This window comes from Cannabis sativa, chromosome 6 (assembly GCF_029168945.1).
Source record: "Cannabis sativa cultivar Pink pepper isolate KNU-18-1 chromosome 6, ASM2916894v1, whole genome shotgun sequence".
Lineage (NCBI taxonomy): Eukaryota > Viridiplantae > Streptophyta > Magnoliopsida > Rosales > Cannabaceae > Cannabis > Cannabis sativa.
In genome coordinates this window covers 8,304,274-8,319,118 of record NC_083606.1, presented here as the reverse complement: position 1 = coordinate 8,319,118, position 14,845 = coordinate 8,304,274, and the positions used below count along the sequence as shown (strand labels likewise).

The 14,845-nt window shown below is 32.0% G+C and overlaps 4 protein-coding genes across 4 annotated transcripts; 2 read left to right on the top strand and 2 right to left on the bottom strand.

Annotated features, from left to right (window-relative positions):
- The first annotated feature begins 3,919 nt into the window (after positions 1-3,919).
- LOC133039133 (uncharacterized) lies at positions 3,920-6,302 on the top strand. Its single transcript, XM_061117957.1, has 3 exons — positions 3,920-4,566; positions 5,260-6,126; positions 6,249-6,302. The coding sequence occupies exons 1-3, from the start codon at positions 4,303-4,305 to the stop codon at positions 6,300-6,302; spliced, it is 1,185 nt and encodes a 394-aa protein (XP_060973940.1). The 5' UTR covers positions 3,920-4,302.
- Positions 6,303-7,580: 1,278 nt separating this feature from the next.
- LOC133038747 (uncharacterized) lies at positions 7,581-8,980 on the top strand. Its single transcript, XM_061116999.1, has 3 exons — positions 7,581-7,717; positions 7,862-8,376; positions 8,456-8,980. Exons 1-3 carry the CDS (start codon positions 7,700-7,702, stop codon positions 8,655-8,657), a joined length of 735 nt encoding a protein of 244 aa, XP_060972982.1. The 5' UTR covers positions 7,581-7,699; the 3' UTR covers positions 8,658-8,980.
- Positions 8,981-9,144: 164 nt separating this feature from the next.
- LOC133038746 (uncharacterized) lies at positions 9,145-10,460 on the bottom strand. Its single transcript, XM_061116998.1, has 2 exons — positions 9,754-10,460; positions 9,145-9,658 (listed from the first exon to the last, which is right to left on the bottom strand). The coding sequence occupies exons 1-2, from the start codon at positions 10,063-10,065 to the stop codon at positions 9,230-9,232; spliced, it is 741 nt and encodes a 246-aa protein (XP_060972981.1). The 5' UTR covers positions 10,066-10,460; the 3' UTR covers positions 9,145-9,229.
- Positions 10,461-10,467: 7 nt separating this feature from the next.
- LOC133039132 (uncharacterized) lies at positions 10,468-12,770 on the bottom strand. The gene is made up of 5 exons (XM_061117956.1): positions 12,079-12,770; positions 11,850-11,894; positions 11,711-11,758; positions 11,021-11,626; positions 10,468-10,533 (listed from the first exon to the last, which is right to left on the bottom strand). Exons 2-5 carry the CDS (start codon positions 11,850-11,852, stop codon positions 10,468-10,470), a joined length of 723 nt encoding a protein of 240 aa, XP_060973939.1. The 5' UTR covers positions 11,853-11,894; positions 12,079-12,770.
- Positions 12,771-14,845: the final 2,075 nt, after the last annotated feature.

Sequence of the window (14,845 nt, the reverse complement as noted above, 5' to 3'; positions counted from 1 at the left end):
TCAATTTTTAAGAGTTTTCATTTCAATATTATCAGTAATAAAATGAAAATTAATGTTAAAACGAAAAATTGAATGAACAATATTTTCTCAAAAAAAAAAAAAAAAAAAGAGAAAAAAAGAAAATTGTATATAGCGATAACTTCATTAAGTAAAAGTAAATTAAATATTAGCCGAATCTTGATTATATATATTCTTTTGATTACTGTTAAGTTTCTTAGTTTGAATTTGCGTGCCTTTCACAAAAGCTATACCTCATATATATATTTTATTTTTCTTGAAGGGAATATATTATATAGAGAAAGTTTTAAAGGTTATATTCAGGATGGTTACATTATTGGATTATTGTTAAACAGTTATTTATTTAAAATTTAAATAAAAATAAGATTAGTTAGGGTTTTTGTCCCTTAAATTTTAACATGTATCAAATCATGCTACTTGAACTTTTCAGACTGTTAAAAATTTCCCTGAACTATTGAGATTGTTTAATTTAAGATCTAATTTCATTTAATTTTACTATTTCAATGATTATTTATGTACTAAACCATGGTCCCCAGACTTTGATATCTATATCAATTATCAAATCATACCTTTCGAACTTTGACATGTACTAAATCATGTCCCTGAACTTTCATCATGCTAGATTGTTTTTTTTACTAAAATTAGATAAAAATCCTTAAATTCAACAATCTCAATAGTTCATGGAGCATTTTTAACGACCTTAAGAGTTGAGGGACATGATTTGGTACATGTCAAAATTTGGAGTAAAAATCCTAATTAGCTTAAAAATAATTAATAAATTACATGTAACATATTAACTTATTAATTTTATTTATTTCTATATAAATAAGAAAATAAAAAATATTTATACATTAATTGCGAAAAATGTCTTATTAAATATTTTAATTAAAAAATTAATTTACTTTAAGTATATAATTAATTATAATTATTTTGAGTTTAAAAATACAATTTTGTTATAACAGCTTATAAAAACAATATAATCATCATAATTATATTTATAATTATATTTTTAATGTAACTATTGAATAGTCACTTATATAATTAATGTAAATGAATTGCTTTGATGTCCTTATTTGCCTATTAGAACATTGCTTTAAGTTTAAGCACATTAAAGTGCTCAACATTATATTAATAGGGATATGATTTTATCTCGTGATGTACTTTTACGGAATGGTGTCAGGGCACGTTTTTACTTTTTTAACCATAAATACCCCTAGATCAATCTCAGCCGTCAGATCAAATAACTCCCTTATCTGACGGCTGTCGTACATCAAGAATTACAATCCGTGAAAGTACACGGGACAAAATCATATCCCTGTATTAATATTAGCGCATTGTGAGTGTACTATTTTTAGGGTTTTCTTTTAAGATGTCATTTCTTTTTTAAGAAAACAAAAATTACTCTTTTATAAGGTCCCAAAATTTATTTTTGCTAAATAAAAAACCCAATTTTTTCTCAAATTTTGCCGCCTCATAAAAGCTAAAGATGACTATGCGAGTGATTAGCAATTTGTTACATTATTTATTAAATCAAAATCACTGATAAATTCTATCAATAACAGTATAATTCTATCAAGAACAGTATGTCATATTTTTTTTATAATGATACTATATTTTTTATAATGATACTGCTTGTAGCTTTTTGCTACATTTCCTTTGTTTACCGTAAATAATTTTGATTATAATTTTTTTTTTATTATTAATTATTTAATTAAAGATACGTACGGCCATGTGTACATTACATATAACACATATATATAATATGTATATACTTATTGATAATATAATTATTAATTACAAATTAAAAAAGCACTGTATATAGATATTCATCCAAGAAAGAACAACAAATTAAATGAGAGGATATATATAATATCAAGTTTTTTTTTCAACTCCACGTACACTACGTAAAGTGACAAAACTAACCAAAAAAAAAAAGAAAAAGAATAACCAGAACAAACAATCATCTCTCATTACAAAACGTACAAGTTATTAATATTCAACACTAGAAAAATGTTCTCTAATGCCATAGAAAAAGTGTTAAGAAATATAATCATATATAACACAATAAAAACAAGCACATAAAAGTTATATATTTATTTATATATTTATAACAAAACAAATCCAAGGAGAAGAGTCCAACAGAAGTAGAGAGGGAGATCAAGAAGTGGTTGTTTCCCAGAAGGTGAAGCCGATTTACCATGAGGTCTGGTTGAGACTATGCCGCTGCCGCCACCGGACCTTTTTCTAATGGAACTTTGGAGGTGGTTCTGATGATGATCATGATTATTAATGGAATAAGTAACAAAATGTCTTGGTTTTGAAGAGAGACCTAATTGGTCATCATCATGGTCACTATCATGAGCTAAACTAGGAAGAGAAAGAGATAACATTATAAGAAACAGAAGTAGAAGAAGAGGAAGATGTTTGATCTGATCAGACATATTTTGATGATGGTTATGGAATAGTGCCCTAATAATAATGATGAGGTTCTCTATTTATATAATAAGAGATATGGAAGACTGAATATAAAACATATGTATATTTATATATGTGTGGTGGGCCAGATTTTGAATGATCTTAACATAAATATTAAGAAGCTAGCTATATATATATACACAACAAATGTTAAAAGGTGTCTAGTATTTTTTAAGTATCGATGTTATATAGTTTAATGTAATAATTTTTAGAAAGTATCACTAACTAATTGTGACATATTTAAAGGTATTAGACACTACTAATGTCCAATAATAATACTCTAATATATATGGTTGGCGTGAATGAATTAATTGAGAGAATGTTGTTTTGGGGACCATTTATATGGGACACGTTTGCTAATGATTCCTTTTAGACAATTTGGTAAAATTATATATTTGGAAATCGAAAAAAGCAATGTAGAATTTCAGGAAAAAAATAAAAAAGGAATAATGAAGGAAGCTTTTCTTTATTATTTACAACTTTACAAGCATGCATGCACTAATCAATTTAGGAATACTAGAATTAACCTCCGAAATTGACTAAATTCTTTAATAAAATACATATAAAATCAAATAAAAAGTATATATTTAATTGGATCTGGATCTATCTACCTATGTGGACGTTATTATTATTATTTTTTTTTTGTTCTTGCATGTGTTAATTTGGGTATTGCTATAATATTGATAGGGTATGTTGCGAGTGGTTAGTGATTTTTAATATTATTTATTAAATGAAAAGGTGTGTAACCAAATATTAAATTATGTAGTATTTGACATTTAAGATATCTTTTGGCATTTCTCATGTGTTTTATGTGCAAGCAAAATTAGTTTGTAGAGAAGACTACTCAACAATTAGATGTAGTTATTGTAATACATCACCATTTCTACTAATATGAAATATTCGGCATTTGCGTGATACATTTATAATATAATAATATATAGATTTTTTTAAGGAAAAAAAACACTGGGAAAGAAGTGTGTTAATCATGAGAAATAAAAAAGAAAAAAAGAATGACCAGAATCTAAAAATTATTAAATTTAAAAATTGAAGAGTTTTATTTGCATAAACATTATGCTCATTTAAATATTTTTATTTTACATAAAATATATTTTTAATTTTTAAAAGTACTCTTAATTCTTTTTTAAAAAAATTAGTCTTAATATTTTTTTTTTCTTCGAATACATATATATTCTTCAAAAATATACTTATTAAACAAAAATAATTATAATGTAAATATTATAACAAAAAAACTTAAAATAAGCATTAAAAAGAAAAACTGGAAAAGCAAGTGTCATAAAAGTATAACTCATTTGTAGATTTTAACTACAAAATTATGTAAATATTTTTGTCTCTTATATTAGAATTCATAATAAAGTATATATTTTTATTAAGTATTCATTATATAAATTATTAAGAAATTTTTACATGAAAAATCCTTTTTACTCACTTTATTACATAATTACCCTTACACGCCTATTACTACATTTATACTTACAAACTTATTTTTATTACACATTTACCACTTACTCATCATACCATGCATACACGTGTTCTATCCCCATGCATCATCAATCAAATCATACTCTCTTCCCTCTCTTTTTTCATTTTGTTTTCATTTCATTTTCTATTCTTCATTTCTGTTCTCTAAGTTCATTTTGAATTCAAGTAACCTCCATTAACCACCCATAATTTATCACGTTTTTCCCTCTTATTTTTGGTTCATCCACGAATTTTCAACTTCCTCTTAGCCCACGATTTAGCAACTGTTTTTCCCTCTCTGTTTCATTTTTTTTCAATCTTATTTATACCATGGCAATCACTCGGTCATCTTCATCCCCTTCTCCAGTTCTCAAAAAGAAATCAAAAATGGGCAAGAAATCTTTGGCCAACAAATCCAAGGGTAAACGCCCAATCATTGATGATTTTGATTCTGATTTTGAAGCTCCCATGCCGAAGCGTGTGAAACCCACTTCTTCGAAGAAATCGAAGCTGAACTTGGAGGAGTCCTCGCTTCCAGAAATTTCTGGGAAAAAATTCCAAAAATCTATTACACATTCTGCAGATCGGACTGAGGTTGGTTTTTAGTTTTATTTTCGTTTCCCCCTTTTCTTCCATTTCTGCTTTACCCAGATTTTTGGCGTTTTCATGTTCATTTTGCTTTGTGTGATTTTAGGGTTTCATTTGCGCATTTTGTTTCATGTTTTTAAATTTCTTAGTTATTTATTGTTGCTTTTGATCTTTCCATTTGATTCTGGTCTGGGTGTTGTTATTTAATTTTGTTTTGTTTTTCTTTATTTTTAGTGTTTTTTTGTGCTTACAGGTTATGTGTTTTGTTTTCGTTTTTGGTGTTTTCAATCATTCTTCGTTAGTTTCTTTTCAGTTTTTTAATAGTTTGTTACTGGTATGTTTTGATGTTTTTTCGATTTTCATTAGGTTTAGTTGTTTGCTGTTATATTTTAGATTTCAAAACGATTTTCAAATCTTTGCTCTATATTTTTATATAGTTGTATATGTTTTTTAGTTTGTTTGTTGTTTTAATATAGTTTTGTTGTTCTTTTTATACTGCATTTTTTGATTTCTTTTTAGGGTTAGTTGTTTACTGTTTTTTTTATGTTTCCAAACGATTTAAGGTCTTTGCTGTTATTTTCTGTGTAGTTGTTTGCCATTGATAGTTTGTTTTTAGTTTGTTTGTAGTTGTATTACAGTTTCCATACTGTTTAACTCAGGATTTATAATTTATATTGGCCCTTTTTTGTTATGTTGCAGGTTTGGGACTGTAAATTTAGTCCTTCTGATTTTTACAGATCTAAGTGTGTGTGCACCAGTGTGTATTCTGTGATAAATAATATTAAAAACACTTTATCTGTTAATTTGCTTTCTTTGTTTCGTCAAACTCAGTTTGGGCATTTTCTGGATATGCCTGAGTTTGTTTTTCACCCACAAGTCGTTCATAGTTTACTACTAAGGGAAGTTTTACAGCCTAATCCTAAGGAGTTTTGGGCTAAGGTTGCTGGCCGTTGCATACGGTTTAGTGCCGAAGAATTTTACCTTATTTCTGGTTTAGATTGTTTCGGTGATTGCAACAAGTTGTTGTTTTCACAGGAAACAAATCAATTGGTAGAAACATGTTTCCGTGGTGTAAAAACTATTGACAACAAAGCCATCGAGGATGCTTTTTTGGGTAGTCGGTGGGGTTTGGATGAGTCTATTGGTTTGAAAATGGCTGTTTTGTATTTCATTCAGTGTTTTCTTCTTAGCAATACTCCTGACAAAGAAGTGTCTAGGTTTGTTCTAGATGTAGTTGATAGCGGTCGGTGGGATGAGTATTGTTGGGGTAGGGAATCATTTGAATTGACAATTGACTCATTCAAAGGTAGGATTGAGCATGGGATCATTATGAAAAATAGAAAGGCAGAGAAGGGAGGCCAATATGATGGCTGGTATAGGGCATTGGGATGTCCTTGGGTTTTTACTGTTTGGTTTTATGAATGCTGTCCTGCAATGGTGAACTCTTTCTGTAAGAGAGTTTCATCTTCTATTCCCAGGATTCTGAACTGGAGCAACACCATCGTCACCAAAAATCCAACCCTTCGAGACTTGAAGGGCAAGATTTTTGATTTACCTTTGGAGAAGGTACTTTACAGTTTCTTTACTGTTTTTTTCCTGTTTCTTTTCAGTTTAATATATGTTGTTGTTTTTTGGTTTTTCCAATTGTTTTAATTTTTTTTCATATTATGTTTAATTATGCTGTTCAGTTGAAGATAAAAAACATGCGTCCTACTGATGAAGAGGCGGCGGCTTCAACTTGACGGTCTATTTCTCGATGAATCTATTGATGAACGTGGTGTAGCGAAGCAACCCTTCGAGGGTGGCTCATCTTCAAAGAAGTCGATTCGGCGGATATTGATTGGATGAAATCTAAGCTGGAGATGCTCAGTTCGAATCAATCATCATTGGCCGAGGACTTCATTTCGTTGAGGTGTTTTGTTGATTTTAATTTCAAATCCGTAATGACTGTAATTAAGGATATCCAAGAGAAGGTTAATGCCATTCATCGTCGTCCTTCTGACGAGGTATTTATTCTTATTTTATTGTTTAGGTTTTTTTATTTTTTTTTGTATAGTTTCTTTACTGTTTTATTTAAGTTTCATTTATGTTGGCTGATACAGGGAAAGTCATCGGATGAATTAGTAACTCAAGATTCTGATGATGATCCTGCTGATGATGATGATGATGATGATGCCGAGGATGATGACAAGCAATTGCCTGATCCAGAAAATATTGATTCCGACTCCGACGATGGTGGTGAGTTGGTTAAAGTTGGTGGGGATGCTGATGATGCTGACAAGGCTGTTACTGCTGTCCCTTCTGCTGATATGAATCCTTCTGAGGATGTTGGAGGGAGTGATAAAAATGTTAAGGATGTTGAGAAGCCGAAGGGCGATGAGTCTCGATTGAAGGGGGACGATTTCTTTGATGGGTTGAGCCAGCTTGTAATAGATGATGATCAAGTTGTGTTGGCTGGCTTGGAGGCTGTTGCTAAAATCAATGTAAGTTTACTTTTAATTGTTTTCAAAAAAACTAGGTTTCTTTTTGGTTGCTCATTAGTTTCTAGTATGTTTTGCAACTGTTTTAATGCATTCTTTATTTTTTAGGTCCCCGCACCCAATCTAGATGTTGTTGGTGAAAAGTCAGATGCCCTTCATACTGATGAAGAAACTGAGGATACTGTCTCTGATACACCTCTGTTGGATAAGAGGAAGCGTGCTCCGGCCTTGAAATCTCCATTTGTTGATTTCGGGTCTGCTGATGTCGGGAGCACTCCAATGGAGCTTATGTCCTCAGGTTCTCAGTCTGCTGGGGATGATAGGGATTTCAAAATGGTGACTTATGTGAAGGGCCTTTATGCTCTTAATGATGCTTTTGCTGATCCCGTATCTACCGAGATTGAGGCAAAATTTGACTCTTGGATTGGTGAAGGATTGCTTAAACATCCTGTGTGATCGTTTTTTATTAAATCTGTTTTTGTATTATTTTTTTTCCAAGTTTATTCCCGTTTTAATGCCGTTTTTTTGTCTTTGTTTTTTGTTGTTGTAGGCATTATAATTGTTATGAAGACGGCGCAAAGAAATTTACCCCGGGTTTTAGGCTAGGTGTTGATTATGTTGAGGATAAAACTTGGTTTTACCATTTGGCCACATGCGACATGTTTATGAACGACTCGGTAAAGTTTCCAATTTATATTGTACTTATGGTAGTTTGTTTTTAGTTTCTTTTTAAATGTTTTTTAGTTTTGATACTACATTTCAGTTTTTTTACAGTTGTTAAACCTTTTCATTTGTGTTTCTGTGTTGTTTTTTTTTCTCAGCATATGAACACCATATTCTATTACCTTCGGAAAAAAGGTAAGTATTCTTCCGCTGTGACGTTGAATTTCGCAACCACTGATTGTCTTTTTGATGATTCCATCCAAGCATTGTACCACAAATTTAACAAGGCCAAGTCAATGAAGACTAAGATGTCACACATTCACGCTGCCCACCCAATTGCGCATTACATCCGAGGTATGCGCATTCCCTGTTCCAAGCCTTGGTATGAAGCCGATCACGTGCTTTTCATCATCAATTTAAGAAGGGAAAGTCATTGGGTTTTTGGGCGTCTTGACGTGCACGAAAGGACGTTATTTCTGTACAATTCTTTGAGAACCGCGAAGATGAATGCCGCAGCTAGGAATGCGATGAAGGCTTATTCCGTGTTGCTGCCTTTGTTTTTCGATTTACTTGGGTTCTGGAAGAATAGAGCAGAAGTTCCTGCCTCAGTTTCTGACCCTACAGCTCCATTCAGAATCGTGGAGCTTAGTGGTCTTGCGTCTCAGCAGAAGAAGTGAGTGTTTCTTTTAAGTTTCTTTTATGTTGTTTTTTAGTTTCTAATCTGTTTATTTTTTCTCTATGTTTTTTAACAGTGATTGTGGAGCATATGTTGCTGCCTTTGCTGAATTCTTTATACACGGAAAGGATGTCCCTGCAGACTTTGACATCGAAGTTTATCGAACCCGACTAGCTGCACTTTTCTACTCGTACGGACAAAGGAAAATTGACGAAAGTATTGACAGCGAGGATGAGAAGCAATCCAAGTCTTCTAAGGCATCTAAATTGAAGAAATAGGAACTTTTAATTTGGTGGCTCTATTATGTTATTTGTTGAATCTATTTACTTGACAAGTTTTAGTGTTGTTGTTTCAATGTAGGTATTATATTTGATTTTATACTATGTAGCTGGTTTAAAACTTTTAGGATATTTGACATTCACTCCTTATAATATCTTTATTGTATAGGTTTGTATTTCCCAAAGTTGTGTGTTTTTTTAATTGTTCAAGTTCTTATATACGGTCGCACAACTATGGAGAAACTATTAACCAACTAAATACAAACTATGTTTTCATTTTTCCTAAATAGTGCTATGAATGTATATTTATTCTTCGTATTCCATTAACTGTTTTCCCTTATTCAAGTTATGTTTTATCAATTATTGACTGACTGCCTTTAAAACTGTAAAGAATAAGTCATTCCGCTACTTAATATTTTACAAAGGGTCGCAACTGTAACAAAACGATTTTGAAACTATTAAAAATCTGTTTCAAATTTGATAAAAATGAAATCCCATGTATTTAGAGCATCACAGATCAACCTGTTTGAATTTGCACACAAAATTTAACAATTCAAATATTTCATATGTATCTATTTTATTGCTTGATTGTTGCATGTCTTTCGATTGTGTCCGTGTTGTCCACATTTGCCGCACCTGTTATGTTTTTTTGTATCCCATTCAGATAAAAACCTTCGTTTCCTTGGTCTTCCAGATCTTATTTTTTGGTTTGGTGGCAGAACAATGATATCTTTTATGTTTTGTGGCACATCCCAAGTTGTGTGATTGTGTACCGGATATGTTGAGCCGCTGTATGTTTCAAGCCATGTTCGCGTGGTGTAATAACCCGAACAGTAGTTGTAAACATTCAAGTTCATCTCTTTTATAACAGCAAGCGCATGAGCACACGGTAACTCATCAAGTTGGAATCTGTTGCAACTGCATGTTTTCTCCTTGAGGTTGATGACCCATGATCTGGTTAGTTCAATGACTTCGAACATGGTCTCGTTTATTGGTTTTACCTGCGGATTAAGTGTAAAACTGTTAATATGTATAACAACGAAAAAGAAACTATAACGAAACTAAAATGCAACTAAAATATTTAACATGTCATTACATTTTCTGTCAATGATTCCACAAAGTTGTCGACTAATTTCTTTTCTGCTGTAGGTGTTAAAAATGTTGTTGTTTTCTGTGCTTTTTTCCTGTTTGTGTATGTCCATTGTTGAATCAATGCTCTCAATGACTCCATCAGTGTTGTGATTGGTAGCTCTCTAGCTGCCAAGTTTGCTGCATTTAGAGATTCAGCAATGTTTGAAGTCATAGTTGAATACCTGTTGTTTTTGCAGTGGTATCTTGACCATTTGTGGTATCCAACTTGTTGTAAATATGGTCTTACACGGATGTCCAAGCTGTCCAACTCGCTCATATGGTATTCAAATTTCCTCTCTGTGTATGCTCTGGCTGCAGCGAAGAATGGTTTATCCAGCTTGCTTGCATTCTTCTTGAAGGTTGCTTTTAGGTTGCTTAACGTGTTGGTATACACAATAGCAATGTGTGATTTCTGGAAATACTTGACAAGCTGCCTTACTTATGCTCTCATGTCTATCTGAGATCAAGCACTGTTCCTCTCTAATCCCATATGTTTCTCTCACTTTTGTGAAAAACCATTGCCATGAGTTGTTGTTTTCTGAATCCACAACAGAAAAAGCTAGTGGAAAAATGTGCCCATTTGCATCCTGTGTACAAGCAGAGAGCAGTGTACCTCCATATGTTGATTTAAGGAAAGTTCCGTCAACAACTATTATAGGTTTGCATTTCTTCCATCCTGTTATTGATGCATCCAAGCGACAAACAAGTACTTGAAGCCGTTGTCATCCTCTCGTTTCCATGTGCACTATTGTTCGGGATTAGTTTTTTGCAACATGTGCAAAAACCGGGCAGCAACTTTGTATGATTCGTTGGCTTTTCCTCGTAATTCTTCTTGCGCGTGCTCTTTGCTTCTCCATGCTTTCATGTAGTTCATTCTGACCCCATACTTGTGTTTCATTTCTCCTCTGATGTCTTGTGGCGTTTGAGTTGTTTTTATGTTGGTGAACCGTGGCTTGATGTAGTTTCCAATCAATTTCGTTGTAGCTTGTCTCTTGTCGGCAAATCTGATGTTTAGATCACAAGTGTGTATCACCTTCGTCGTACTTTCGAATGATGAATGACTTTGTTGGCCCGTTTCTGGATGCTGTTAGTGCCCACTTGCATTTTGGATCCAAACAACAAATCTTGTATGTTTTTGCACATGATTTTTTAACTCTGAATTGGAAGTTGTTCCTAATTGCATAGAAACCAAGCACGCTCTGCAGTGTTTCTTTGTCTTTGTATATTTGTGCTTCTTCTATTTCTGGATGATGCGGATCCGTGATTAGTAGTTCGTCATAATCTGTGATTTCGGTTCCTTTTTTGTTGTTTTCCAGTTGCTCAACCATTTCCTCTGCCACAAGTTTTGCATAGTCCATGAAGTCAAAACTTTCTTCCCCAAATTCCGGTACTCTTGCTTCAATTATATGTTGTTGATTTGTTGAGTCTTCTGTTGTTGCTGCATTGTATTCGATTGGTTGGAAGGCGCTTCTATGTGTAATTAATGAATTGTCATTTCCAAAGAATGTTGCATCGATGGTTGTTGTTGGGTTGTTGATGACATTCACACACATTGGGTATGTTGTGAAGTCGGGGTCTTTCAGTTTGAGTTGTATGTAGAAATGCAGGCTTTGATCATCCTTTATCCTCAATGGTTGGTATCCTTCCTTCACTTGATATTTCAGTTGCAAAACAGTGTTTTCTTGGTTGCATTCCAGGGCATCTTTGAGTTTCTGTTGCAAATCTTCATAGTTACAATTGGCAGAAATGTAGTGTCCACTGGCTTCATAATTTTCATAATTCATTCGATCATCGAATTTTCCATTGTAGAAGACTAGGAATGGAATGTCTTTCCTTTCCTGTGTTTTTGCAATTGTTATTAGTCCGAGGCAACGAATTTTAAAACTGGTTTTATTATGTTATGAAATAGAGTACAAACTTACTACTATCTCTGTTCCTTTGTTCAAGCATTGTATTTCCTGTCCAGATTCCTGATTTTGCCATTTTTTTGGTAGTTAATAAACTACAAAGAAACGAGAATAAAACTATTAAGAAACTTCATTTAAATTTTGGGAAACTAACCATTTCTCAAACTGTTCTGTACTCTATCTTTTCCACAATAAATTCCTGCAAAAAACGTAATGAAACTATTATTAAATGATTATGCAACTGTAAACCAACTGAAAAACCACGATTATATCCCCAAAATTACATAGTTATTACGCATTGTCATTTTTCATCATGTTTATTCGAATCAGATCGATTTACAACTATTATAAAACTAATTTGCTACCATTAACATATATCTTACCTTGTATATATGCTAGCTCTTGGTACTTGTCATATAACACTTCTTCATGATTTCGAAACCATTTTCAAACGATAATGCAACTGTAAGCCAACGCAAAAAAAAAAATGAAACGAAGTTATTAGTATCCCTTGTTTCCTTAATCATAATCAGTTCTTGTTTATTGGTTTTTACCATATGTATTGCCTGTTGCACACCATTGAATCAACCAGAATGCAACTAAAAATGCTGTGTATCATTGTTGAAAAAAAAATTCAGTTCATACCTTTTTTTTGGATTTGAGGGGGAGCTCCAGATCTGTTCAATACAGATTTACATTGCTTCAATCTGAATTTTCGACGATCGTTTGAGTGATATTGCACTATAAAAACCGAAATCAAATGTTGAAATTCAGTTTCTCCACGGTTGTCCTGCTCTTTTTTTTAAAAAAATTTCTGTTTAGATCGTTGGATTTGTTCGTTTCCTATTGAAATTCGACGGGATTTACAGTTGTTTTACGTTCGATCTGGTTTCATTCTGGTTGCGTGGCCGACTGCATCGATGGAGCTTCATTCATCCTCTCCGTTTGTGACGTGCGGCTGAAGGTAAGGGCAAGTGGTATTTTTGTAATATTTTCATTTTGGGCTGTACAAATGTTGATTGGGCCGGCCCACAGTATTGTTGTAATATTTTACCATTTTTAGAATATTCCTGTTTTTTTCCCAATTATTAATTATCAAGTGTCATTAATAAAATTCTGAATTAACAACATTTATATTTAGCTTGGCAAATAATAAAAGTTGTCGAATGGAAAAGCAAATTTACAGACAAAAATTGAGTTTGGCAAGTTTAGTCGAAAAAAAAAATTATGTTAATTATTATAGAAAGTGAAATTTAAGAGGTTTAGCCGCTATTTATTAAAATTAAAATATATATTTGTACATCAATAGAATATATGGGTATATATTTTTGTATAATAACGTGGAATATAGTTCAAGCTATATAAGAACAAAATGACATGGAGAAACGTGTGTTTAAGTCTTATTATTATAATGATATATAGCATATAAATTGAAGGATGGAGAAGGGACAATATCTTTTGAAGAAACAAAGCAAAGTTTAGCTGGCCTCCTTCTTTTGAAGGCACACTTGCATCAAAAAAGAAAAAGAAAAAAAAAATAGCAAACTTTAGCTAAAAAATATATATATATTTTTTTATGAAAAAAAAATAATTATAATAAATTAATTAATTAATATAAACCAAATCAAAATAGAATAGTTTACTTGATCTTTCTATCCCTCTTCTGCCCCCTCATTCATCTTCTTTATTTAATTTTTTTTTTTTTGGTTGTAACTAGAGTTGTAAATACGTACGCATAGAAGTCATGCAGTGCCGAGCCAAAAAAAAATATGAATCATGTCATGCTGTGCCATAAAAAATATAAATATCGTGCTATGTATATCATGTCATGTCATGTCATGTCATGCTGTGTCTTACAAAAAAAAAAAATATCGGCCCCTCTTTAAATCTTGGGTCCGTGCTTGCAAGCCTAATAATTTCGTACGGTGCTCAAGTTTGTGTCGTATTTATTTGAATCAACCCATTTTCCTTAAATAAATCAACCTATGTTCTTATATGCACTCAAATTCATGCTTCATGTTTTTGTATTTTTATTATAATCAATAAACTAATTACTAATATATATATATATATATATATATTATAGTTTTAATTATTATGTAATTTTTTAACAATAGTTACACAATAATATAAAGAATAATTATAATTGTTAGAATTTAGATATTACTATCATTTTAATTGATAAATAAATATTTATTATTATTATTATTATCAAATTATTGAGCTTTTTAATGTGTCGTATTTTTAGCTAATTTATTTGTGCTTACATATCGTGCTTTCAGGCTTGTCGTGTCGTGTCGTGTCTAAGCCTATATTTTTTGTACTGTGCCATGCTAATTTGCAACATTGTGTCGTGTCATGTCTATGCCCATATTTTTATATTGTGTCGAATCGTGCAGAAACACATATTTTTTATGTCGGATCGTGCTCATACCTCTCAGGCTTATCTTAGTTTCGTGTCAAAAAATCTAATTCATATTTAAAGCACTTAATGTAACCGTGTGTCAAATCTTAATCATTAGACAAATATAAATTAACAAAAACTTAAATGGTGCATTTGGTAACAGTTTTTTAATTAATTTCTTTTTATTTTTTAATTATAAAAATAAATATATTTTCCGAAAACATGTTCTATAAAATTATTTTCAGTTTTTAATTTTTTTAATCTTTTAATTAAGAATCAAAATTTATTTATTTATTTTTTTTTTTTAAAAAAAGTGACTTTCAAAATTTTTTTAAATAGTTTTTTTTCTTAATTAATATTTTGGACTCCGACTCCAACCTCGACCTTGGGACCCACACCCGGACCCCGACTCGTACCCGTACCCAAACCTAGACCCCAGCCTCAAACCCCAATTTCAACCCCGGACCCCAGATTCTGACCCCGACCCTGGCCTTGAATCCTGACCCCAGCCCCAATGCCCGTCCTTAGACACGGACCTGGACCCAGACTTGGATCCCACCCATAGACCCAAACATAGATGCAAAGCCGGACCCAAACCTGGACCCCAGCCACGACCCATACCCCAACTTTGACCTAGACTGGACTTAAATAAAATCAACAAATGAAAATCAAAATTAAATTTACAGAACAGAATTTTGTTTTCTGTTTTTGAAATTGAAATAAAAGTTATTATAGAACACATTTTT